Below are 26,811 nucleotides of genomic sequence, written 5' to 3'. Positions count from 1 at the left end.
ACATGTGATTATCCAGAAATTGGGTTGTGACTTGTTATACGATAACTGAAATTTCCAGAATACATTGGACCGTGCGGCTGCACAAATTAATTTTACTTTAACAATTTATGCCGGTCTCATCTGGGTTAACGGGCCTTACTCCTGTTATTGTTCCTTTTAAAAAAAAAAATTATATCAAGAGCAATTCGATTTTGTAAAACCACAGATCTGATTACAACCATTTCTGTGTTGATCATCAAAAATATTCCAGCAGTGTCAGTAGATAACTGATCAACTACTGTAGACAGCTGACAAATTTTTCGTAAATATCAGAATTACTCCCACTGAAGGTATCAATGCACTAAATAGTTCACCTACTATTTCTGAAAAACTAGCTCTCTTAGTACGTGTTAGTTCCTTTGCATCGTCATTGCTCCCAGTGATTCTTTTCACATGGAACACTTTTGGGAATACTATTCCAAAATAGCAACTCCCGTACCAATGATCAGGCAATCTGAAATAGGCTTTATTGCCACACACTTAATAAACTCGAGGAAATACTGGATCTGTTCCACCTTTTAGTCCCCATCCCCTAATAACTATGAAATTATGTTCACATTCACTGGAACCAATAAAAGCATTGTTATATTCAGTCTTTAATCTATGGAGGCAGATCTTCCCTTTCTTTTCAAAATCCAGGGACATAGCAGCATGAGTCTTGCCAGTTGTATACATTTCTTCTTTCTCAGCCCCTTGAGGTATCTGAGGTTTCGGTTCAGAAGGCCTTCTTTGGAAGTCCTGTCTCCTTTGCTCAACTAAATTCTTGTTCGTGTAATTTACATGTTAAATTGTGCTTGTGTACTTCAGCTATATCTATTGTTTTCCTAGTTAGAAAATATTCTCCTATAAACTGTCCATCCTTAGTACTAAGCACTGGGTTCATGCTCTTTCGTATAGGAACCTCAGAAAAAATCACATCTACATTAGAATAATAATATTGTAACTTTCCTGTTCTATAAAACAAACTTGCTAAAATACTACAAGAAATACCATAGGTTAATGGAATATGGTGATATGTTACACCTTCTGCTACTGATGCAGGTAATTTCATACACACATTACAATCACTAACTTCCATAGTGTCCATGTATTGCATTAACAACTTTGTAAATACATTTAAAGCAGTGTCATTACTGGTCACAGTGTGGTGTACATCCAACTCATCTGGTGTCCTAAATCTACCCTGTCTCTTTTGGTCTTAGACTCATCTGGTGCTTCTAATACTATTCTATCTCCTTTAATGTTAGCTGCCTTTTCATACGTGCTTGTGTTATTCTTTTCTTTTGTAACCATCAAATAAGGGATGGCTATTGTTAGTGCTAACCAAATTATTAGTACTAAAAATATACTACATATAGATATTCTACAACATCTTTGTACACAATTTCGGTTTGGTTTTCCAGCAGCCCTATCATCAGCCATTATGGGCTAAGAAGATTTATCTTCTTTACTTTCGAATTATTGGTGAAATATAAAATTCTTGGGGAATTTCAGGTTGGTCTCACTTCTTCGACAATCTGTTGTGCATTTATTTCTTCATCACTTTCTTCATTTAAATCTAGATTCTCGAATTCTTAAAGAATTACATAGGTCCATTCAGGACCCTTGAACATATTGTTTAATACTTTTAATCTTTGATTTTTCGTTTGGGCGTATCAGTAGATGTCCCAGACTGACTAGAAATTCTGTTTACCTGGTCTGGTTCTTTATTGATTGTCTTGAAATTATACTTTATCCTTTTTACACCGCCTGGACAGTTATCACCTCTTCTGACCCTTTTGCTTGCACTGCACTGTCACTGTCTTCGAGTGCTCTTTTATCTTGTTGTGGCACAATTTGGTTATTTTCGTTTTCAGAATCCCTGTCTGTCTGACCCTGTCCAGGGCTTATTTCTGTAACGTCATTTTCTGCCTGGATGCGTTCTTCTTCCTTGGTCTGACCCTGTTCAGGTTTTATTTTGATTTTCTCTTCTTCATCTACCTGAACCTGTACTTCTTTTCCTAACTGGTCCTGCTCAGGTCTTACTGGACTTTGGTTTTCTGCAGCCTGAACGTGTTCTTCTAGACCTATCTGTCCCTCCTCAGACTCATGAATGGTTTCATTCACTTCTGTCTGAGTAGATTGTTCTCTCCTTGTCTGTTCCTGCTCTGGTTCTCCAACAGCTGTATTTTCACTTTCCTGAGCTTGTTCTTCTATACCTGTCTGGTCCTCACTATTCTCCTGTCTCTCTAACCGGGATTGGCTTCTTGTTCTCACATTTACTTCAGGTATGTCAACCACGGGTATCCAGTCATCCTGACCTATGCTCGGTTGTTCTTGGTCCGCTACTTCAGGATCTGTTACTCTGGATCCTTCAGCTGCACACCCTTCTGCAGCCTCAACTGCTTGAGTCAGTTGGGGTCCTTCCTCGTCAGGTGCTGGTAGTCTCTTAGTGTGGCTTGCATGAATCCAATTAGGCAAGCCTGCACACTTCACTGCCGTTGTTGTAACCAATATAACCTGATGTGGTTTTTCCCACCTTGGTGCTAGGCGCGACTCTCGAGTGTGATTCTTCACCAACACCCAGTCACCGGGATTTAGATCATGTGCTTGATCCGGCTGCCTGGCAACTGCGTCCTCTCCAACCTGGTAAGAGATAGAACGCACTAGGTCAGCCAGTTCTTTGCAATGGTCTAATACCAAAACATCAGTTATATTGAACAGTTTGTGTCCTAGTATACATGCCTGCCTCATTGTTCTTCCCATGAGTATTTCATGGGGACTCAATCCTGTGTTCTTATCAAGAATGCTTCTGAGTCCCATCAGAACAAGAGGTAAAGCATCAGGCCACTCCAGTGAGGTGGATCCACATACCTTTGCCAGTCTTGTTTTTTTATAGTGCCATTTATTTGTTCTACGACTCCAGAAGCCTCTGGACAATATGCACAGTGCAGTTTTGGTTCAATTTTAAATGCTTCACATATTAATCAAATTATTTCATTATTAAAATGAGACCCTCTATCTGATTCCAAAGTTAAAGGAAAACCAAACAGTGGAATCAGTTCTCTCAACAATAGTTTGGCAACTGTTATACTGTCATTTCTTCTAGTAGGGTATGCCCCCACCCACCGTGAGAATAAACAAACTATGACGAGTATGTACTTCAAACCTCTGCAAGGTGGTAATTGAATGAAATCCAACTGTAGTCTTATAAATGGACCTTCTGCCTTTCCAATTCTTCGCATACTGACCACTGTTCTCCTGCCTGGATTCATTTGTTGACAGGTTAAGCATATCTGGCATAGACTCTCTGATACATTTCTGAACTTTGGATTAAACAAATCCTGCCTAAAGAGTTTGATCATGGCATCCCTGCCTTATATGGGTGTCTCCGTGATACATCCTAGCCAATTGTGAAAGCATACAGTCTGGCATTACTGGCCTGCCATCTAGGTAAATCCATACATCGTCTTATGACCTCTTTTGGCATCCTACTTTCACCCATTCTTCCTTTTCTCTCATTTCTACCTCATCTTGCAGTTGTCTTACTTCTTCCCATGTTTCCAATCTTGAGATTAGCATAAGTTGGCAGCTAATTCCACTTGTTTAGATTTTCTTGTTTACCGCCATTTTATTTCTGGCACAGTATTTGGCAACCTGGTCAGCGTACCTATTACCGGCTGACACATAGTCATCTCCTGACTGATGTGCGGCACACTTCACCACTGCCACTTCTTTTGGCAATGGTTTTGCTTCAAGCAGCTCTTTTACAAAATTTCCATTTTTAATTGGGGATCCTGAAGAAGTCATGAAATCCCTCTGCATCCAGAGCTGGCCAAAATCATGTACAACCCCGAAACCATACTGGCTATCAGTAAAAATGGTTACTTTCCAATTTTTCCCAATTTTACATGCTTTAATCAAAGCTATCAATTCGGCTACTTGTGCAGATTTGACTCCTGGTAAATAGGATGCTTCGACTATCCCAGCTAATGTACATAAAGCGTAAGCAGCACTCAGTCCTCCCTCCTCATGGCGCATACACGAGCCGTCTGCAAACAGCTCATGTTCAGTATTCTTGAAAGGTTCTTCCTGTATGTCTGGACAGGGTTTGGTGCAATGTTCAGTCACATCCAAACAGTCGTGCTCAACTTCATCTCTCACCACTTCTCTATATACATCTGGTAAAAAGGTGGCAGGTTTAAGCACAGTACACCTGACTATTGTCACGTTTTCAGCTCCTAATATGATTATTTCATACTTAGTCATCCGACTAGGAGTGAGATACTGAGTTCGAGTTCTTGTTAAATGAATCTCAATTGAATGTGGTCCATGCACCTTTACTGGATGTCCCATCACAATTGATTCGCTCTGTTCTAGACTCATGCAGGTTACAGCTGATGCTTTTAAACAACCAGGTAAAGCTGAGGCTACAGGGTCCAAAGTAGCAGAGAAGTATGCCACTGGACGTCACATCAAACCATGTCACTGGGTTAAGACTGAAAGTGCACAACTATTTCTTTCACAACAAAACAGTGTGAATTCTTTCGAGTAATCTGGCATTCCTAAAGCAGGGGCTTCACACAGACACTTTTGTAATTTTACAAATGCTTCCATACTTTCATCATCCCATTCTATTGGGTCTTTTGCTCGTTTCTTGGTTATTTTTATTAGGGGTTTGGCTAGCAGAGAAATCCTACAATCCACTGCCTACAGTATCCCACAACTCCAAGGAACATTCTTATCTCTCTCTGGGTTTGCGGCAATTCCATTTGTCTTATTATTTCTATTCTTTCAGGTGTCACTTTCCTTGCTCCACTTTCTATTTGGTGTCCTAGATATTTGACTCCGGATCTGCAAAGTTGCAATTTTTCTGGGGACACTTTGTCTATCATCAGCCAAATGATTTAACAAGGCAATTGAATCAGTAACACAGTCATCTCTTGCCTTAGACGCCACTAACAAGTCGTCAATATACTGCACCAGTACTGATCTCCTTAACACTAGGGTTTCTAAGTGCTTTTTCAATATTTGATTAAAAATCAAAGGACTTTCAGTATAACCTTGAGGAACGCGATTCCAGACTAAAATACGGTCCTCAAACTTAAATGAAAAAAGATACTGACTATCTGGGTGTAATGGAATGGAGAAAAAGGCATGTCATAGCTCGATTACAGTAAACCATCCTGCCTTCCATGGTATCTGGTACAGAATCACTGCTGGGTTGGGCACTACAGGGCAGCAAGGTACAACAATCTTGTTAATCTTTCTTAGATCTTGAACTATTCTATATTTCCAGCTAGGTTTCTTAATGCCAATTATAGGTGAATTACAGGGACTGCTCATTATTTCCTTTAGAATGCCTTGTTCAATCATTCGATCAATTTCTGCTGCAACACCAGCTTTAACTTCGGGACTCATTTTGTATTGTCCAGTATTTGGATAAACTGCACCTTCCTTCATAGTTACTTTTACTGGGTCTACATTTGCCATTAACCCTACTTCTTTTCCTGTAAAATACCACACATCTGTATTTACTGTCAATTTGACCTCATCTGGTAAATCGTCTTTTGTCATCATGTAATACATCGTCTACCTCTGTGCCTTGTTTAGCTAACATGATTTTGTAGACTCCGTCTTCATCTGGGGTTTGAATTGCAACACTGTTCGGCATGCATAATATTGTGCAATTAATTTTGCACAGTAGATCTCTTCCTAATACATTTACGGGACTGACCACAAATGTGTGCATTTCCCTGAAATTGCCAATGCGCACCTCCATTGGTTCTGTAATAGGGGTTCTAATATGTTTATTGAGAACGCCCACTAGTTGGATCGCTTCTCCCGAGAGCGGTAGGTTTGGAATGTCTGCTGTTCTCACAGTAGAACGGGTAGCACCTGTGTCCAACAAAAAGGTAATATCTTTTCCTTCTACTTTACCATTAATATATGGACCTGACTGATCTACCGGTGAGGATGCGCCAAGTACGCACTCTTTTTCCTCCCCCCTCAGGCACCATTATTGGTCGCTATCATCAAAATAAGTGTCCTGTAAAAGAAATTGTGATGTTACAGAATTTTTCTTACCACTTCCTCTTTGAAATCCGGTGTCCGCACTGTACTTGGCCTGGTTTAAAATTTGGCATAGGGGCAGGTGGCAACTGACTCTGTAGATTTACAACCTGCTGCGGTTGACTCATTATCACCTCATTCTGTGTCAGTGGATTTAAATTTTGATTTGGACCATTATTATTCTGAATATTTTTGCACCCGTTTTTCCAATGCCCCAATTTTCCGCACCATGACAGGGAAACGTTTTCTTTGCCTCCTCTCTACTCATTCGTCCTTTTTGTTTTCCCCCATTATTTTCGTTTTCGCCTTGCCCCTTTCCTTGATTTCGTGTCTGACTGTTTAGTTGGAGTTCCAGCTGTTCCGCTAATTTTACTTGGGCCCACATCAACTTTTCTTCTAACTTCTTACGTCTATTGTCAATTTTGTCTCCACAATACTTTGCATATTTAAGAATATCGTCTATTGGTCTTGCTTGCCAACACAACATGTGCTGACGAATCATGTCATCAATTTCGGGTTTAAATCCTGTCACAAATCAATACACAAAATGTCCCATATCTTTATCTCCAATGTTCTCAAAACCCCTATACTGTTTAAATACCTGCAGTAGGCGTTCATAATAAGTATGTACGGACTCATTTCTATCCTGGGTCGTTCTATCTATCTTCACCCAATCTTTTTCCTTTGGAGGAATTTTCCCTTTCAAGAAAGTGATCACCTGTTGATATTTCTTCATTACCTCTACTTTAGAAGCCTTCACATATCTTTCAACTTGCCGATACCATTCAACTGGCTTTTCTCTTAACTTCTGGAAATCATTTGTAATGATAGAATATCCTGTCTGGTCCATGGAACATGTACATATCTTCCTCCTCCAGGCACCTCTCTCATTGGACATAATCTTTCTGCCTTTCCTGTTTCTTTCAACAAAAATTCAGAAGTTGTTCGATTGGCATGTGCTTCTTCTTTTTTTCTCATCCATCTAGCTTTCCATTTGTCTAGGTCACCCCATTTTTGTAAAATGGTCATTTATTCTTTAACCTGTAATTTTCTTCCGGACACATTCATATTTTCCAGGTCTTTATCACTGAATTCCGCTCTGTATGGTTTCTGTAATACCTTGGATTTTTCTATTTCAACTCCCATTTCAGAAGCTAGGTCTGTCAATTTCTCATGGAATATCTTTGTATTTATAGTGATACTTCTACAAATAAACAGTAATTCTTCTTCACTGTAAGTATTTAGCCTGTCTGGTCCCACGTTTCCAGCTATCATTTCTTCCAATTCCACTTTTAATTTGTAAATATCTAACATTTTCAGTGGCTGCTTTGGCTTGTCTATTCCCTGTGCCCATCTTTCTATTTCTTCTGGGGATACTATTGTGGCACTCTTGACTCCTGTAGATGTCTCTATTTGTACTTCCTTTGAATAACCAGGTGTAAAGCTTCTCGGGGTTTCATTTATCTGTCCTCTTATCGGCAAAACCAATAATGATATCACCAAATCACATTCACTGCCTTGATCATCAATTATTATATTCTCTTTTCTGGGTTCTATTGTAGGTGTGGACATGACTGGTGGTTTGTGAGCGATTGTCTTATCGCCATATAATGGAACCACCGGACCTATAGTCACTGTTATAGTCAGTGGTTCAGGGTGGGTACTCAATTGGGTTATATTCTGTATTCATTCTTCTCTATTCTTGTTTATTGCCTCTCTTTCTTTTTCCTCAAGTACCCTTCCGTTCGTTGGGTCATTTATAACTTGGGGAACTAATGGTGTTCCCAAAACCGTGGCACTAGGAGTAGCTATACTCAGTCCCTCTTGGTAAGGTGGAGGGTTTTTCATTAAAATGTCCTCCAAAAAATCATCTGCCGATTCTCCACTACCTGTCATCGTTAAATGTTTGGTCTTCTCTGTGCACTTGCCTCCTGACTGTTCCTCAGCCATTAGTACAGGATATAATCCCTCAGACACCATTGCTTGTCTCCATTGTTTCATCTGATCTGATCTTGTGCTTTGCGCGGTAGTCTAGGATAAAACCCTCTAAAGCTTCTGCTACTTCTGGATCTATCGCGCTCAAACGCTTCAGTCTCCTGTTCCTCTAAAGCTTCATATTGTGTTAATCTTGGTCGAGGCTCTAATTCATTCATTCTTAATCTCAGATTATGTAGAATTCTCCCATTAAACGTACCATGTACTGGAAAGGCTAGAACTCCATCACTTTTTGTATATTCTATCCAATTTTCCCAACCATAAACAAGTATGATAGCCTCTCTCCAACATCATGTATGCTGCGGGCGTTTTCGGGAGAGGGATAAGAATTCCCTCTCTAGTCTTAACGGGTTTATCCTTTTTAAAATAATTTTACATTTTCTGCATAAATGTCATCTTTCTTGTTTCTCCGTACATTTTAGGTGTCGATCCTTTTATATATTGTTCTCTGGCAAATCCTAAATACCTTTTGTCTAGGCGATTTCCTATTAATGTTGGATCGTGTCTCCACATGCAAAGCCCACTGTCAATTATTATTGTAGCTTCTATTTTACTAACCAATCAAAGGTTCATTTTTACTCTAATACTTGACCAAAATCAGCGCTGCTTCTATTCTTCTGACCAATCAAATTCTATTTCACACCTATGCGTTTAGCCAATACTAGCGTGGCTTTTCTGTGCGTCAGTATCACTCCTTACTACTAACCCCTCCTTTACAATTTCGCGTCTGTCACACGCCCGCTGTTTCCATCAACTGTTGTTTTTGCATTTGTCACCCCGAGTGGGAAGGGTATGCCCAGACGTGGGTCCCGTGCTCTCCATGCCACTGGAATCAAGCTATCCTGACTGAAGAGGGGTGAAACTCCGAAACCGGTCCTAGGATCCTTTTTTCCAGTCCAGGGACGACCTGGCTTAACAGTTCGGGCTGGACTGTACAAATGAGGCACAGGGTCAAGACTGATTTGCATATGGCTGGATTCAAACTGGAACGGCATGGTGAGCAAAAAAACGATGTATTTAGGCCCAGATCTCTGTACTAGGGTGAATGTATGACATTGTTCTGCATTCTGTCCATCAACTGTTGTTTTTGCATTTGTCACCCCGAGTGGGAAGTGTACGCCCAGACGTGGATCCCGTACTCTCCATGCCACTGGAATCAAGCTATCCTGGCTGAAGAGGGGTGAAACCCCGAAACCGGTCCTTGGATGATTGTTTCCAGTCCAGGGAGACCCTGGCTTAGCAGTTCGGGCTGAACCGTACCCATGAGGCACAGGGTCAAGACTGGTTTGCATATGGCTGGGTTCAAACTGGAACGGCATGGTGAGCAAAAAAACGATGGATTTAGGCCCAGATCTCTGTATTGGGGTGAATGTATGACATTGTTCTGCATTCTGTCCATCAACTGTTGTGTTTACATTTGTCACCCCGAGTGGGAAGGGTATGCCCAGACGTGGGTCCCGTGCTCTCCATGCCACTGGAATCAAGCTATCCTGGCTGAAGAGGGGTGAAACCCCGAAACCGGTCCTAGGATGCTTGTTTCCAGTCCAGGGAGGACCTGGCTTAGCAGTTCGGGCTGGACTGTTCCCATGAGGCACAGGGTCAAGACTGATTTGCATATGGCTGGGTTCAAACTGGAACGGCATGGTGAGCAAAAAAACAATGGATTTAGGCCAGATCTCTGTACTGGGGTGAATGTATGACATTGTTCTGCATTCTGCCCATCAACTGTTGTTTTTGCACGTTTCAACCAATCCCAGCGCGGCCCTCTGTGACGTCAGTATGGCACCGGCAGCTGACCCCTCCTTTTACAAGGTAACACGAATAACTTTCTCTTACAATTTCAATACAAAATTAATTAAATGACAACATAGAAACATTCACTACTCTGTTAGTTCCGCTAAAATCAGAAAGTTGATTTACATTTACTGTGAGTAAAACCTTTCCGCTTACTCTTCACATGCTACAAGTAAAACTCTCCCGCTTACTCTTCACTCAAGCGCCAACGAACCTGCTACTCCTTCGGTATTACCCTTTCTAGGTGATATAAGACCAAAGTTTCACTAGCAAACTATTTGCTATCAATCATTCTTCCGCGATGTTCTTCTAATCAATTTGCTCAAAATTCTAAGTTCGGAAAATGGTTCTTCTTCTGCATTTATTCAGTTCTTGGACAGCATCCCGGTCTCTCAGCATTCTGGTCTCGCTGCGGTCTGTTCTGTGATATGTGATCTAAACTGACTAACTAAACAACCTCAATTATACCTTTCTAGTGGCATGTACCACCCCTTAATGTTTTGAATTAATAAAACTCCTAACTCTGATTGGACAGGAAAGGGGAGATGATCATCACACCATGCTAAGTTTGATACTTTTCTTTTAGCCCATTGTTCAGTGTTCCCGCCCCTTAATTTTCTTTCCCAAGCTTTATTTCCCACCCGCATTCACATTTTTATCGATCAAAATATACATTTACAGGCACATGCATCATCATAGGGTTTTGCGATTCCTTAATAGCGATTATTAAGGAATCGCAATTTAAGGAATAGCAAAACCCTATGCATGTAGGAATCGCTAAAGAAATAGCGATTCCCACAAATTCCTTAATTGGGACTAGCAAATTGTGAGTCGCAATTAAGGAATGTCTTCCCATTCATTCCTATGGGCCTCCAGGCCCATAGGAATGAATTAGAGATTGCGGGAGCAATTTGCGAGTACCAGTAGGTACTCGCAAATTGCTCCCGCAATTTCGATGGTGCAAGGGTGTCAAAATGACACCCTATTGCACCCATGTATGTTCACTCTGCACAAATGTTGCATACACACATGCTCTAAGGGCATGTGTGTGGGCAACATGAAACTTAGAAAAATGCAAATAAGTGCATTTTTCTAAGTTTTCGCAAATTACCATGAGGTCCAGCCTCATGGTAATTTCCTCACGCTAATAGCGAAATCGCTATTTTTTAAACTGTGATGCATTGCATTTAAGGAATCTCAATTAGGGATTCCTTAAATGCTATCGCTATTTAAGGAATCGCAATTTAAAGATTCCTTAAATAGCGATTTTTGCATTTGGGATGATGCATCCCAAATGCAAAAATACCGGTCGCAAAGGGGCAAATTCTGAGAATCTGCCCGTTTGCGACCGGTATTGTGCTTGATGCATGTGCCTGTTAGTATTGTCTTTATTCATCAGTCAGGAAGACAACTTCTTTCCCAGGACATGTAGCGGTTGTGTCCTTGGCTGAGTTTCAAGTACATCTTCATGGTTCCTGGCGGGTTAGAAGTGCGCCTGTGCGGAGACCACGTGGGGTATGGACATCGGTCATCCCTTGAGGCCCAAAATACGAACTAGTAAAGAAGTCAGAAAGAGACATATTAAATCCCCAAAAAATTATTTCACTGTATACCACCTATCTCTACTCTAACCCCCTTTACTTTTATAAATCTTTCACATTAGCATTTTATTAAATTTGCATGGTTTAGTGTCAGCAAAAGCATGGGCTTTACCATGTGAGTTCCAAGCGGCCATCTTGAAAGCGATTGCGCAGCTGCAAAGATTTCCCTCCAAGCAAGAAGTCGTCATTATTACGTAGATGTAGTTGACGCATGCGCAGTACAGAATTTTGCATTAGCAGCCATTTTAGTCACACTCGGGCTACTTGTTAGTACGACACATAGGCAAGCTTCCCCTAAGATTAAATGTACGAACTGTGATGAATTATTAGTATTTACAAGCACAATTATTACGGTATTACAAGTTATCTGAGAAGATTGCATCCAAGCAAGTCTCTTTTATACGAGTCCTTGCTCCATCAGTACTATGGAAGCCTCTTGCCTCAAGTTCTCCAGATTTTTATATCAGATTTTTACATTCTGAATTCTTTTTTCCATTTATAGTGTTATTGGTGATTCCTTACTCATTCTGCGCTCAAAACTTTATTTCTATGAAATCTTCTGCTAAGGTGCTAAAATTCCATACTTTGAGAGGTATTCATTCATCAACTCTTACCATGAATCCTTGGGGGCCAACTACCCTTCCTGGTACCTCCAGTAAGTCCCACACAGCGGGGTTGCACAGAGGTCTTTGGAGGCCACGCCCCCCTTCCGCACCACTCTGCAAACGTGGCTCGTGCTGCACTACTGATTACTGGTTGAGGGATGAATTCCACTTTACTCCTGAGGGACCTTGGGGGTAAGAAGCCCTCCTGGTACCTCCTGTAAGTCCTATACAGCGGGATTCCTGAGAGCTGGTCGGAGGCCAGCCTCCTTTCTTTACCACTCTGCAAATGCAATTACTGGTTTAAAAAACCTATAGAAATTCACCAAAAAAAACAAAGGTTACAGGGACATTACAGTAAGGAATTAGCTTTTAAAAAACCTTAGAAATTCACTGAAAAAAACAATGGTTACAGGTACGTTATAGTTAGGCTGACATTTCACTTGTACAATTCCAGTGAAATTCACAGTTATACTTAGCTGAGCTAACTATAACTCATGCCCCGCAGTGCACTGCTTATGACCTCACATTTTACATCACTCATGACATGGTCAGTGACACCACTGATGACATCTGAAATGACATCACTGATGACATCATCCACAGAATCGCTGACACACCGCCTCACACACCAATATAACATTTAATACGCCCACTCCAACTTCCACACTAACATTCTCAAAACCACTCACACACCCATGCCAGTACTTTCAAACCCACTCACAGATTCATAGGTTTACACCCACATCCACTCATACATGCATAAAGCTACTCATACACCAACTCACTCACTCATACAGCCACTGATCTAGTCACTCATGCACCCACTCACACACTGTCAGTCACCCATAGAGTCAATCACACAGCCACTTACTCACCTATACAGTTATACGCTCAATCACTCACTTAATCACACAGATACTAACACATACTCACCCATACTGTCAGTGACCCAAGCAAACACTCACCCATACCGCAACTCTCACAATCACTCACTCACTCACACATACACTCCAACACTGACCAATACTGCCTTTCACATATGCAGTTACTCACCCATATACCACTGACACATCCATTCACTCACCAACACAGCCATACACACTTAGACACCCATACAGCTCCTCACAGACGCACTCTCCCATACAGCCACTGACTCACCCACTGACTCATTCATGCAGGCAGTCACACACCCCCTCACCCACCCATACAGACATTCATACACCCATACAGGTACTCAGACAACTAATGAATCACCCATACAGCCACTCACATACCCACTCACCAACCCATACAGCCACTTAGACAGCAACCGACAGACTGATACAGGCATATAACTATATTTTTGTATGTTTTTAACGATATTAGTGTGAACCAATATTTTATTTTCGATATTTTTGTACTTACCATTATAAATATAGGGAGACACTAGTTTTGTAAAATAAATTTTTGAGACAATGGTTTTGTTACACAATATTATTGTTGGCTATACTGTGTCAGTGATCCAACCAACTTTGTAATTTCCTAACTCGGGAAGCCATCTCCAGCGCAGTGGTCCATGGGAACATCACATTATTGTCGCCAAAGGCGAAAAGATCACTGTGAAAGAGTTTATTCCCCAAGTCACAGGACTTCAACATGTAAATGCTTAGAAAAATCTTTGCACTTACAACTTCTTTTCACTGTAGTCATTATGTTCTCATCCCAATTGCATTTTTTAGGACCATATATTTTTGTAACAGAGTTATCTTTATTCACTTTCGTGGAGTGGGCGAGTCTATTTGCAAACCATGCCTGGATCTGTTGTAAGACCATTGAGACATGCCCGTTTCTGCGCAATGCATCCAGAAATACACCTGGCCTTGTCTTGGTAGACGAAGAATTTGCATTCCCAAATATGAGAGAGTTATGCCCAAAAGCAGCAGGGGTGTGCAATGGTTGGCATTCAGGAAAGTACAAAAATCTGACATTTATACTTCATCATCCTTCATACAGTGGAGAAGCTTGACTCTGAGGAGGACCCCCCTAAACTTCCTACAGCCCCTGACACTCAAAGCAGCCCTGGCTTCAGCCCAGACCTCAGACTATTGAGCTTGTCTCCGACATTCATCCTTGGACTTGCTTTTCTCATTTCCGCAAGAATGACCCAGACGAAGGTAGATGTAGGGATAAAAGGTATTTATTTCCTTCTACTGGTACAAGAGAACCGAATGAAGAAGAGAATTCTGTCACCAGGGATCATGTGGGCATGGTAGAGCAAACAGGCAGCTTAATCTAAATCATTTCATGATTTCAGCGTGGAGGTGAGAGGTTAGGAGAGCTGGCACTACACACGGCTCACTAGGGGCCGGAGAGGACCCTCAGTATAAACCAAGGGGTGGGCCGACGAAAGAAGGAAAGCCTGAAAGTCATGCAAGGAATGTGTGGGGCTTGGAAGATCTGGAAGTCTCACTGCTTCCTTTGTTCTCTTTCTGCAGACGTGGGGCTCGGAGCATCATGAGCATGTTTTACTAAGTACTAAAAGTACAGGGGACCTCGCGATCCAAGAATCCAACGATGACCACGCAGAGATCAACAGAAAAGAGGTATTGTCCAGTCAAGTTAAAGAAACCTGTCTGAGTGTGACATGTGATGGCTTGGGAACAGTAGGGCGTAAGCATCATTACTTGGACATATAAAACTGTGCAGGATGTACTACGTCTACCAGCCTTTAGCGGGATATGTGAGAGTGCACCTATGTATATTATGCGATGCCTGCAGCTAAGTGGCTACAGCTGGGCATGTGTCTGCACTTATGCATATTATGCTGTGCTACAGGTAGGAGGCATTAGCTGAACATCTGTCTGTACTTGTGCTTATTCTGCTGTGGCTAGAGATAGCAGGCTTTAGCTGGGCATTTGTCCGACCTTGTGCATATGATGCTATGCTGGAGATAGGAGGTTTTAGATGGGCGCATGCTCATACTTGTGCATATTATGCTTTTCTAGAGATAGGAGGTGTTAGATGGGCATGTGTCTGCACTTGTGCATATTATGCTGTGCCTGGAGAGAGGAGGCTTGAACTGGGCATGTCTTCACACATGTACATATTACGCTATGCTGGAGGCAGGAGACTTTAGCTGGGCATGTGTCTGCACTCGTGCATATTATGCTATGCCTGGAGATAGTGGGCTTTAACTGGGCATGTCTTCACACATGTACATATTATGCTATGCTGGAGACAGGAGGCTTTAGCTGCGCATGTGTCCGCCCTTGTGCATATTATGCCGTGCCTGGAAATAGACAGGATTTAGCTAGGCATGTGTCTGCACTTGCGCATATTATGCTTTGCCTGGAGATAAGAGTCATTAGTTGGGAACGCGTCTGCACTTGTGCATATTATGCTATGCCAGGAGATAGTAGGCATTAGCTGGGAACGCGTCTGCACTTGTGCATATTATGCTATGCCCGGAGATAGTAGGCATTAGCTGGGAACGCGTCTGCACTTGTGCATATTATGCTATGCCAGGAGATAGTAGGCATTAGCTGGGAATGCGTCTGCACTGGTGCATATTATGCTATGCCAGGAGATAGTAGGCATTAGCTGGGAACGCATCTGCACTTGTGCATATTATGCTATGCCAGGAGATAGTAGGCATTAGCTGGGAATGCGTCTGCACTTGTGCATATTATGCTATGCCAGGAGATAAGAGGCATTAGCTGGGAACGCGTCTGCACTTGTGCATATTATGCTATGCCAGGAGATAGTAGGCATTAGCTGGGAATGCGTCTGCACTTGTGCATATTATGCTATGCCAGGAGATAAGAGGCATTAGCTGGGAACGCGTCTGCACTTGTGCATATTATGCTATGCCAGGAGATAGTAGGCATTAGCTGGGAATGCGTCTGCACTGGTGCATATTATGCTATGCCAGGAGATAGTAGGCATTAGCTGGGAACGCGTCTGCACTTGTGCATATTATGCTATGCCAGGAGATATTAGGCATTAGCTGGGAATGCGTCTGCACTGGTGCATATTATGCTATGCCAGGAGATAGTAGGCATTAGCTGGGAACGCGTCTGCACTTGTGCATATTATGCTATGCCAGGAGATAAAAGGCATTAGCTGTGAACGAGACTGTACCTGCCACGTGATAGCTATGCCTTCCCGCATGAAGCTGTACCTACCATATGACGAGACTGTACCTGCCACGTGATAGCTATGCCTACACGCATGAAGCTGTACCTATCATGTGATTAGGCTGTACCGGCCATGTGAGAGCTGTACGTGTACATGTGTAGCAGTACCTACTTTATACCTGCTTATCCTGTATACAGGAGTCTAAATCTTCCACATGCTACATACATATCTGTGTTGCTTAGGCTGTCTCCTCCATATGATAACTATAGCTTCTTACACGAGACTGTGCCCATTGTATGCTTGGAATAACTGACTGCATGTGTGACACAGTAACTACCCCGGAATAGCTCTGCCTGCACGAATGGGGTATATCTACCATATTTTAGCAGCATACGCTTGCATGAGCTGTGGCTATGTTATGCGTGCTATAGCTGCAAACATGAAGTTGCATCTGTTTTGAGATGGCTGCCCCTACCTTAGCATATGAGTGACGCTCTCGAGTCTCTGCTGGCAGTGCCTGGGCATATGAATGTTGTGGCAATTGTGTCATTAAGGCAAAGCATGGTAGATGTCGAAAGTAATACTGGCAAGAACCAGGAGTCGTATTGTGTAGAAGGTGCCCCTCCCAGGGGAGTTGATCAACACTGAGACGAAAGGCCTGAATATAAATGAAATATTAACTTCTAAGGAAGAGTCCAGGGCACAGCCAGGATATCAGCAAACACTAAACAATCTGGCTTTGAACCTTGGCTTCTTTATGACCAGAATCTAAAAATGTTGACCATGACGTTGACTTTGACAATCAGACTTTCCTTAAGTCCCTTCCAGGATCATGGCCTTGATCTTTCATTTTCACTTCGTGTTAGTTTGGGGTGGTATTTATGATTGGATATGTAGAATGTGGGAGCGCCATCTTTGAACTGGTATCCCGTTCTGCTATCAAGGGATGGACTCCAGAAGGTGGGCTGCCGCTGACCTTAGTAGAAAGCTCTGTGAGAAATCACATTAGATATTGAAACTCTGTAAAGCTCATTGCTTTTCTTGTTCACTCTCTGCAGCTGTCTGGCTCTGAGCAGCTGCTGCACACCCTACTGGGCAGCAAGAGCACTGAAGGCCTGCCTGGGGCTGGCAGCCTAATTGAGGAGGAGGTAACAACAGAAGGAATGACGGTCTCTGGTGATCCTATGGAAGACAGTATGAGAAAGGTAAGGGCTTGCAGAGAATTACAGGGTGTTCAGGACCAACAGAATGTCTAGGGACCCTGCCCACTTTGCAGTTGTTGCCCACATGACCGACTATATTCAATAAGTTGCTGCTTCTCTTCTGCAGGTGTCCACGCCTGAGCAAAGTCCACTCAATTTACTGGTCACTAACAATACGGACAAACTGTCTTTGAGTCCAGACACCAACTCCGATGAGGAGACTGAACGGAAAGAGGTACAGGGCACCAAGACCTGCTAGATGTATGTCCCACTGGGAGAAGGGGGAGGAGGTGTGGACTTTAAAAAGCTGAACATCAAGTGAGTAATGGATGTGTAACCAAAGGAGCGGTGGTATGTTAGCAGAAAATCTGATGGAAGTTAGACAACGCTTAGTAGACAGGAATGTTGGAGAAAGGAAGACTGTGTGTGTTATGAGTTTAGGACAAGGGCCTCCGCTCGGAGTCAGGACATCGCTTCTCTTCCTGCAGGTGTGGGGCCACGATGATCCCACGTCTGCATTCCTGGGCACAGACATCACCATGGACGAGGACACCAACTGGAAGGAGGTAAGATACTCCGCGTCCTGAGAGATGAAGATCATATAAGAACTGGGACACAGACCCGGTGGGACTGACCCACGCACATAGGGGCCCCAACCAAAAGACAAACGCCACCCATTGGATGAGGTGGAAAGGCAAACATCACTCATACGTGGGGGCACTGACGTCATGTGTAGCTCATTGCTTTGCTTCTTCTCTTCCTTCAGGTGTGGAACCACAAGAATAATGCACCTATTCTTCAGGACACTGACAGTATCGACCATCTTTTCGAGAGTGAGGAATTTAACGCTGAAGAGGTAACCAACGGGAAAGATGTGAAGACTTTCTGGATAGACAAAAATACAGGAGTGGTGCGAGGAGGGGCTTTCGAAAATGGGGTTTCTGTAGACACACTGGGACCATTACCAGTTAAAGAACAACATGCGAGTGAATGGGTAGGAGAGATGGGGCTCCGCAAGGTTCACAGACCTTAACGAAATGTTGAGCTCCATGTGCATGAAATATCTGCATCATCTCCTAAGGAGACAAGGACTGTGACCAAGGGGTGAACTTCATGAGACTAAAGAATGTGAATGTGGCTAATGCATAGATGTATGTCAAAATATCAAGTTTTCATACTGTCCTCCCAAATGTAATGATGCCAACGTTTTAACTGCCACTATATTGTCAAGGTAAGTACAGATTTATTCTTCTTAAATCCACATCTACGTACCTGGATGATACATTGCCAAGGTAAGCTGATGTGGAGTGAAGAATTGCCTATATATATTCTTCCCTTCACGATCTAGTGATAGTCAATGTGTTGGATTCGGAACTGGAAATTGTGAGTGATGACGGAGGTGGGGCAAACCCTGAAGCAGAGCTACCTTGACCATAGGAAGAATGTAATGTGAGCCACTGTCTGAGCCTTATTGGTTTGCCTTTTATCTTGCATCAGGAGTGGGACCCGGAGCAGTGGATGCCTACTCTACTGGGCACTGGAAGTACAGAAAAATTGTTGAAGAGTCTGGACATGAGTCATGATGAGGAGAAGGCCATGAGGAAAGAGGTACCGTGCTCTTTGACGAGACAGGCAAATGCTGTGTGTAAGCAGTGTGGCGGGGATGAGCGGTGGGACATAAGCCATAGGAATAACACTAAGTGAGTATTGAATGTGAAGAGAGAGTAGTAGTGGAACCACCATAAGCATTCATGGGGGTTAAAGAAGGTTCAATGACACAAATGTTCAGCGTATAAGGGAAGAGGAGAAATGGATTCAACCAAAGCTTGTAAGAGTTCAAACAAGGAACATTTTCAGAGTGTACAGTGTGTACAGCGTTACCATCTTTAGCGCATAGTGTGCTAAAGTAAAGAACCCAAAAAATGTGGAGGGTGAGGAATGAAGAGCGGTAGAACCACCTCAAGCACACACAAAGCTTAAATAAGGAAGGTTGCCACACATGTGTAGAGTAAGAGGATGAGACAAGAGGAAACAACTCTATAATCACATGGGTGTTACTGAAAGGGAGGGCAGTACCAGTGTGAGATGTGAGTACTGGGCAGTGACTTCCTGTCAACCTTTTTCTCACTTTGCCTGTACTTTCAGGTCAGCAGGCCAATATTAATTTGTGAATTACTCAAGCGTTTAGGTCTTTTAAGGAGAGGACCCTCCGATTTGAATCCTTTTCCACCATATGGGTATCAAAAGATATTTGGAGAGATCTCACCCAGTATTTATCGTAGTATAAATTCATTGTAAAATCCCTGTGTAGTTCCCCTGTAGGCAGGAGAGGGAAAGGATAGTGGGGCTGTACACCAAACCCTTAACAAATGTGTGAATACAGGGACATGCCCTCTGGCCATGGCAAGTGACAAGGAATGAATAAACCCCAAAATACAGGTATAAAGTAGTAACTTTATAACTGGTATGAGAGCCTTATGCTTTATTTGTTTTGTAGTTGAGTGTGTATTAGGCGGGGATTTTATGAGCCCTGAAGAAGGCTGCTTACCCATCTGGTGCAATTAACCTGGACGAAACATGTTGGCAAGATAAACACCCATGCAATACTTTTTAACCATATCTAGGGTAGCCACCAAATAAAAGGAATTATTTTAAGGCATACCTCAAGTTATTTTTATTACTCATCTGGATCCTTACTTCTATCCAGTTGAAAATAATGAGAAACTCCCTTGGCTGGTTGAGTCAGTCGAGGTGGAATCCACATTCCTTGATATGGAGTGATCAGCAATGAGGAAGCATGCCAAGATAAATAGTGTGTGAGGTGATGTCTCTAGATATAGCTCAGAGAGACCATTCTTTCAAAGCACTTGTTGTGTAATTCAGTTGTTCCCAGGGAGGATGCGCATAGGTCTCTTTTTCTCTCTCTCCTTCTCTGTGGTTTCACAGCATCAATTCATTGCATAGGCCTTTCAGTACATTTAATACTCATTAAAAAACAACAACTCAAAAATCAACTTGAAAACCATCATTTTTCCACGACTGCCGGATCAGGGCAGGACTAAGATTTGTGAGAGAAGAAGGCAGCAGAAAGCATTCAGTTTTTACCAATCAATATACGAATGACCCTTATGTGAAATCTGCTCACTAAATTTGCACTCAGAGCAACCATTAGTTCACCACAAATCCATCAACATGGTTCCCACACAGTTTATGAGTGTTACCTGCATTAGTAGAGGGCATATTCACCTCCACAGTACTGTTAAAAGAACAGAAGGACAAACACAGCATTTCCACTACAGTATGTTGAAAACAGACAAAGCTAAAAGAGGGGACTAGGTGCAGATGACCAGGAAATACATCTTACAGGATGCATGTGCTGAGGTTTTAAGGATCTGTTGTTTGGGAGCTCTAGTCCCAGACCAACAAGACTTAATGTGCACAAGTCACTGTTGTGCCCTCCAGCTCGTTTGAGTAGTGACTTCTGGTGATGCCAGCCGGGCCAGGCCATCTCAGCCTTTGATGTTCCAAGTGTGAAATATGAATACTGGTTTATCCAACTGAAGGTCTTGAGGGCTTACTGTGCCTTATCATTCCGTTCCCGTTAGAACCAAGTGAGAAGTGGAAGTCTCTGCTACTGCATTCCCTTCCCGCCTTATGTGTGGTTGGTTCCTCGGAAGGATTACTCCTCAAGAAAGGTACTGTACGCGATACCATGCGGAAACTTAGAGCCCACACTAGATACCTGTGCAGGGAATCCTTAAAGTGCTTACCATTGAGTCAAGAAGATTGGGAAGAAGAAGCATGATCAGGAAGAACAGGTGAGGACAGTTGTGCCTAAGATGAACCTCTGGCCTTCTAGCTAGTAACAAGATGGTGGTTAACTTTGGTAAAGTGTCTGTGAAGAGTCTGGTCCAGGGTTACAACCTTATTTGTCTTTTAATTTGAGTATATACGCTAGGATGCTTTTGACGCGTTTGCGTCTAGGCAATTTTCATAACATGGTTTCATTCCCCCAAATTAATGATTGGTCACATCTTTTGTGCCCATGCCCGTGCGATGACATCTCCCCACAGTCGACAATACATGTCATATTTTTCTGTAAGTTTTACATCATAATCAGGAAGAGATGGATCATACCCATTTTAAAATCACAAGGTCTGAGACAGTGTCGACCTGCATTCATTAAACTGCAATATTTGGATGATGAAATCAGTACTGGCCATATAGCTATATTTTTAAAAGGGGTGGTTAAATCTAGAAACTCGATGTAATCAGCGTCCAGCGTAACTGATTCTCGATTTTATTCACGTTAGGGATGTTTAAAGAAGTCTGTATTGTATTTTTGATGTTCTTACATGGATTGATACATCATGTTTTTAAGTCTTTGTTTTTTATGATGTCCTTTTATGATTTAATTGTTTTTAAATCGAATAAAGCATATTTTTGATTTGATTTGATTTTGAGTCTGGTCCTGATTTAAAGAGGTCCAATTGGTACAGCGCCACATACACATTAAAGGGCCACTTGAACGACAACAACCGAGCTGACAAAATGTCAAACTGAAGAGCGGAAAGGATACTACAAGCCAGGGAACAGAAGTTAAATGTCTTCAGGGCCTTCCTGAAAGCGTGGAGTTCTTGGACTTGGATACACTGCAGAAAGACAGCAAGTTCAGAGAAAGCTGAGCACACCAGCACCACAACCTGACATGCTGATTCTGTGAAGCATGCTGACAAAAGCAAGAATTTGCTCTAGAAATCCAATAAAAAAAAAAAATGCACTGTAAGAAGACATGAAGGAGCATCTGTATTAGAGGCTTTTTGGATTGTACACACGCTCTTTAAATTAACCATTTACTCTTCAGTTCTCCTGCGCTGGTCCTTTGAATATTGCTGCTTCCAGAAACTAACCACAAAGTTGATGGGTTAGGTATTCCACATCAAACGGTTTAAAATAAAGTTGATCTACATGGCCCATGTCCGAAGAAGATTACTAGTGGGCACTAAAATGTTTACAAAAGAAAAAGAAGTGAAAGTAAATCATAGCAGAGATCATTATCAGCAGCAGAGAGTAGACCACAACTTTAGGGACACCTAATTGACCTGCCACCGGACTGGTTCTAAATCTTGTTAAGTAAGACCTTACATGCATAATGAACACCCAGTCAGACAGGATTAGTACCAACAGATATTTCTACAAATCTAAGGGCCTGGCTTAGAGTTTAGAAGACAGGTACTCCATGGCAAATACAACGGAGTCCAACAAACTGATGGTACACTCGCCTGATTTAGAATGGGGCGCACCATAAGTACTTCATTGAAAGAGCCCTAGTTGGCTCCGTCTACAAAATACTTCCTCTCACAACCCGGTGGATTTTGGGCTATTGGAGGAAGGACTATACACCCTTTGCACTATTTTTTCTGTCTGTCGCTGCCAGGACAAACTTAGTAGTAAGGGACAGGAAAAAAACAATGATGAGCCCACACTCTGGGAGAAAACTCCCAAGATGTGGGGGCCCTGTTTTTTTCATTTTATAAAACAAACCCCCACTTTGAGAGTTTGTTTTTGAAAAAACTAAAAACTTTTGAAAAGTTTGACAGGTGTCTGTCATGACTAACAATATAGTTGGTTGAAGCTTCCCTACATTAAAGGAACCGCCATGGCGGTGTTTCCTGTCAATGCAAAGAGTTATCCGCAGGACCGGTGGATTCCGTCCGCCAAAGCCTAAATCAGGCCCTAAACTCTCACATGGATCATTTCAATAATTGATCAGATTTTAAAAATTCAAAGAACAAATGGTCTCCTTTAGAGTTTAGCAGATGCAGAGCATCCTCCAAAATGCGGCAGACACCACATCCACCAAAGCCATCACTTGCCTGCCCCATTCAAAGGAGGGAGAAGCACCGAGTGTCCACCAACATGGCCCCAGCTGTCTCCGCTGGTGGAAACCTTGAAGAGATGGCATTCAAAAGGCCTGTCCTCTGCTGTACATTGTTCCTGCTAGGGAATGCCCTGCTAGGGAACTTCCCAGTGCATTGTAGTCATTTCATTTTGTTTTGCAGAAATTAACCCACAAATGAAAAACATTTGCCAACTGTCCCCCTTGCATGGCAGCTGACCAGCATTTTAGTTCCCAAAAAGGCATCACTGGAAGCATTTACAAGGAAGCAATCCTGGCCTGTTGGAGATGTCTAAATATGGTGCCTGTCATACCCCCAAAGTGACAAAACGTGGTTAAATCTGTGATTACAAACCGGATAGTGATATAAAAAACGCAAGTACAATCCCAGCTCAAGAGTCATTTTAGAGACTTTTTCTGCTACATCCGGAGGAATAGGGAGTTCCCTTATAAGCTCACCCCTTCCATGCTAGGAAAACATTGTGCCAGAGTAAATCTTTATCATCGAGGGGACGTGCCGACCACCATGTCTATGGATAAAAATATAGAATCAGCTATGTCTCTTAGCTAATTTACAACAGTTAGAAGAACCTATTGAGTTCTAGGCCACTTTTATTTCAAAGACCACATTAAGGTATGTAAAAGCTTTTTGTTTTACTAAGGAGACATTGTTCACTCAGATTGACTTCATCCAAGTATGCGTGGTGCTAAAGGACCTGACCTTTGAATCCAGGAGGATCCCAAGGACCTGACCTTTGAATTCAAAACCTTCTCAAGGACTTGACCTCTGAATTCAAAACCTTCTCAAGGACCTGACCTTTGAATTCAGGAGGATCCCAAGGACCTGACCTCTGAATTCAAAACCTTCTCAAGGACCTGACCTTTGAATTCATAACCTTCTCAAGGACCTGACCTTTGAATTCATAACCTTCTCAAGGACCTGACCTTTGAATTCATAACCTTCTCAAGGACCTGATATTTGAATTCAAAACCTTCTCAAGGACCTGACCTTTGAATCCAGGAGGATCACAAGGACCTGACCTTTGAATTCAAAACCTTCTCAAGGACCTGACCTTTGAATTAATAACCTTCTCAAAGACCTGACCTTTGAATTCAAAACCTTCTCAAGGACCTGACCTTTGAATTCAAAACCTTCTCAAGGACCTGTCCTTTGAATTCATAACCTTCTCAAGGACCTGTCCTTTGAATTCATAACCTTCTCAAGGACCTGATCTTTGAATTCAAAACCTACTCAAGGACCTGTCCTTTGAATTCATAACCTTCTCAAGGATCTGACCGTTGAATTCAAAACCTTCTCAAGGATCTGACCTTTGAATTCATAACCTTCTCAAGGACCTGTCCTTTGAATTCATAACTTTCTCAAGGACCTGTCCTTTGAATTCAAAACCTTCTCAAGGACCTGACCTTTGAATTCAAAACCCTCTCAGGGACCTGACATTTGAATTCAAAACCTTCACTAGGACCTGACCTTTAAATTCAAAACCTTCTCAGGGACCTGACCTTTGAATTCAAAACCCTCTCAAGGACCTGACCTTTGAATTCAAAACCCTCTCAAGGACCTGGCCTTTGAATTCGAAACCTTCTCAAGGACCTGATCTTGGAAGTCAAAACCCTCTCAAGGACCTGACCTTTGAATTCAAAACCTTCTCAAGGACCTGACCTTTGAATTCAAAACCTTCTCAAGGACCTGACCTTTAAATTTAAAACCTTCTCAGGGACCTGACCTTTGAATTCAAAACCCTCTCAAGGACCTGACCTTTGAATTCGAAACCTTCTCAAGGACCTGACCTTTGAATTCAAAACATTCTCAAGGACCTGGCCTTTAAATTCATAACCTCCTCAAGGACCTGGTCTTTGAATTCAAAACCTTCTCAAGGACCTGGCCTTTGAATTCAAAACCTTCTCAAGGACCTGATCTTGGAATTCTAGAGGCTCATTGTCAGACTTTGTATTGTCATATAATCATCATACATAGAAACCAGTCTTTCAGCCCAGTGGTCGTGGCCTAGAGTATTGAGTAGGGACTATCATGACACCATGATATCATTAACGTAGACTATGTTTAACTGCACGTCTATGACCCTTGAAGGTATATTTTCAAGGTACTTATATGCAGACTTAAGTAGAGTGAAGCTATACTTACCTATACATACGGATCTTGTTGATACGATAGTTTGGCCCTCAGTATTTTGGTAACAATATTATGTTACCACGATGTTCCATACTTGATACTCCGTACCGCCACCAACCCTAGCTCTATACGGAGTTAAAACCTCATCGTTTGCGCCCAATAAAGCAGTGAAACGTCTCTGTCATCTATCACCGGCGCATCAGAGCCCACTGTGCAGCATTTCTTGTCTGGATTCTTGATATGAAGGGTGAACAGAAAAGGACCCAAACTCTCGTTTGCTGAACATGCTCTGAACCTCTGGCTGGAATGGATCTGCTCGCAGAGGATTGCCATCTCTTATTCTGCAACTCCTGTGTGTCGCACTTATCCAGTGATGTGTTCCAGGAAGACAGATTTCTCCAGATGAACATGACTCTGCTCCTGTCCACCACAGAAGTGTCTTAGAAAAGGCTTCACCAGTGAGCAGAAAGGGAGGCTGCCAAAAAAAGACACCTGATACCAAGCTGCAACCTGCTCATGACCCTTAACTCACCTCTCTCAAAGTCTTCAAGCTGAAACATCAGACATGAAAAGATCAGAGGGCAAATAAATAACTTTTATAATTTTATTTCCTTACCCTAGTAAAGAGAAAAACATTTTTTACACAGCAAAAAGAACAAGGAAATAGAAAAATAGCATTAGGTCTCAGAACAAGAGATGAAGACATAACAATTCACTCAAAACATCTCTAGGTAAAATCCACCACTAGTTACCTGAGGAGCTAAGCCACGGACACAGCCCCGTGCAAGGAAAACCTGAGTAGAATCATTGCAAATTCCACAGAATATCAAAGGATAAACCCAAGTACTAGAAGTCAATGCCCACATAGAAACATCATAAGGGAAGAGCAAGGTACGCAAGCATTGGCAATGCCAATAGTTCTGGCTTCAATATGCTGCACCCTGCGCTCTCGTAAGCACCACACTCACACTGCACTCACATTGGCAGAGTTGTTAGCTTCTGGCGTGGTGAGAATAGAAACAAGAACCAATAAAGCGCGTGTGCCTGCTCTGGTGCGATGGGACCTGGGCACAACCAAACGTGCACGAGGAGAGCACTGTAGCATGTGGGTGGGCTCGCAGGGCTGGTGCAGAGAGATGAGATATTCAAGACAAGTGCCAGCAGGTGCTCTGTGCACCACACACAATGTCTTACATAAAATCCGCAGATACACTGGTATCGCGTGGAGGAGTCCAAGTGGAAGGAATGTAACGTAAGAGCCCAGAGGTCAAATAAGTAATGGATGTGGCAGCTGCATTTTGAACCATGCAAAGGTGATGGAGAAGACATTGAAGTAGCCAAGCAGTACCGCCTTCCT

At 42.5% G+C, this 26,811-nt stretch overlaps 1 protein-coding gene across 1 annotated transcript in view; it reads left to right on the top strand.

Moving 5' to 3' along the window:
- Positions 1 to 26,811, top strand: part of LOC146783117 (uncharacterized) — a 384,584-nt gene that overhangs the window by 242,557 nt on the left and 115,216 nt on the right. The window contains exons 9-14 of the mRNA XM_085638236.1: positions 14,560 to 14,667; positions 17,260 to 17,406; positions 17,531 to 17,638; positions 17,892 to 17,969; positions 18,170 to 18,259; positions 18,901 to 19,011. Of these exons, the coding sequence (XP_085494362.1) occupies positions 14,560 to 14,667; positions 17,260 to 17,406; positions 17,531 to 17,638; positions 17,892 to 17,969; positions 18,170 to 18,259; positions 18,901 to 19,011 (642 nt within the window). The remainder of the gene's footprint in view (positions 1 to 14,559; positions 14,668 to 17,259; positions 17,407 to 17,530; positions 17,639 to 17,891; positions 17,970 to 18,169; positions 18,260 to 18,900; positions 19,012 to 26,811) is intronic.

This window comes from Triturus cristatus, chromosome 12 (genome assembly GCF_964204655.1).
Source record: "Triturus cristatus chromosome 12, aTriCri1.1, whole genome shotgun sequence".
Taxonomy (NCBI): domain Eukaryota; kingdom Metazoa; phylum Chordata; class Amphibia; order Caudata; family Salamandridae; genus Triturus; species Triturus cristatus.
The sequence above is the reverse complement of the archived record's forward strand: the minus strand, read 5'-3'. Positions and strand labels throughout refer to the sequence as shown.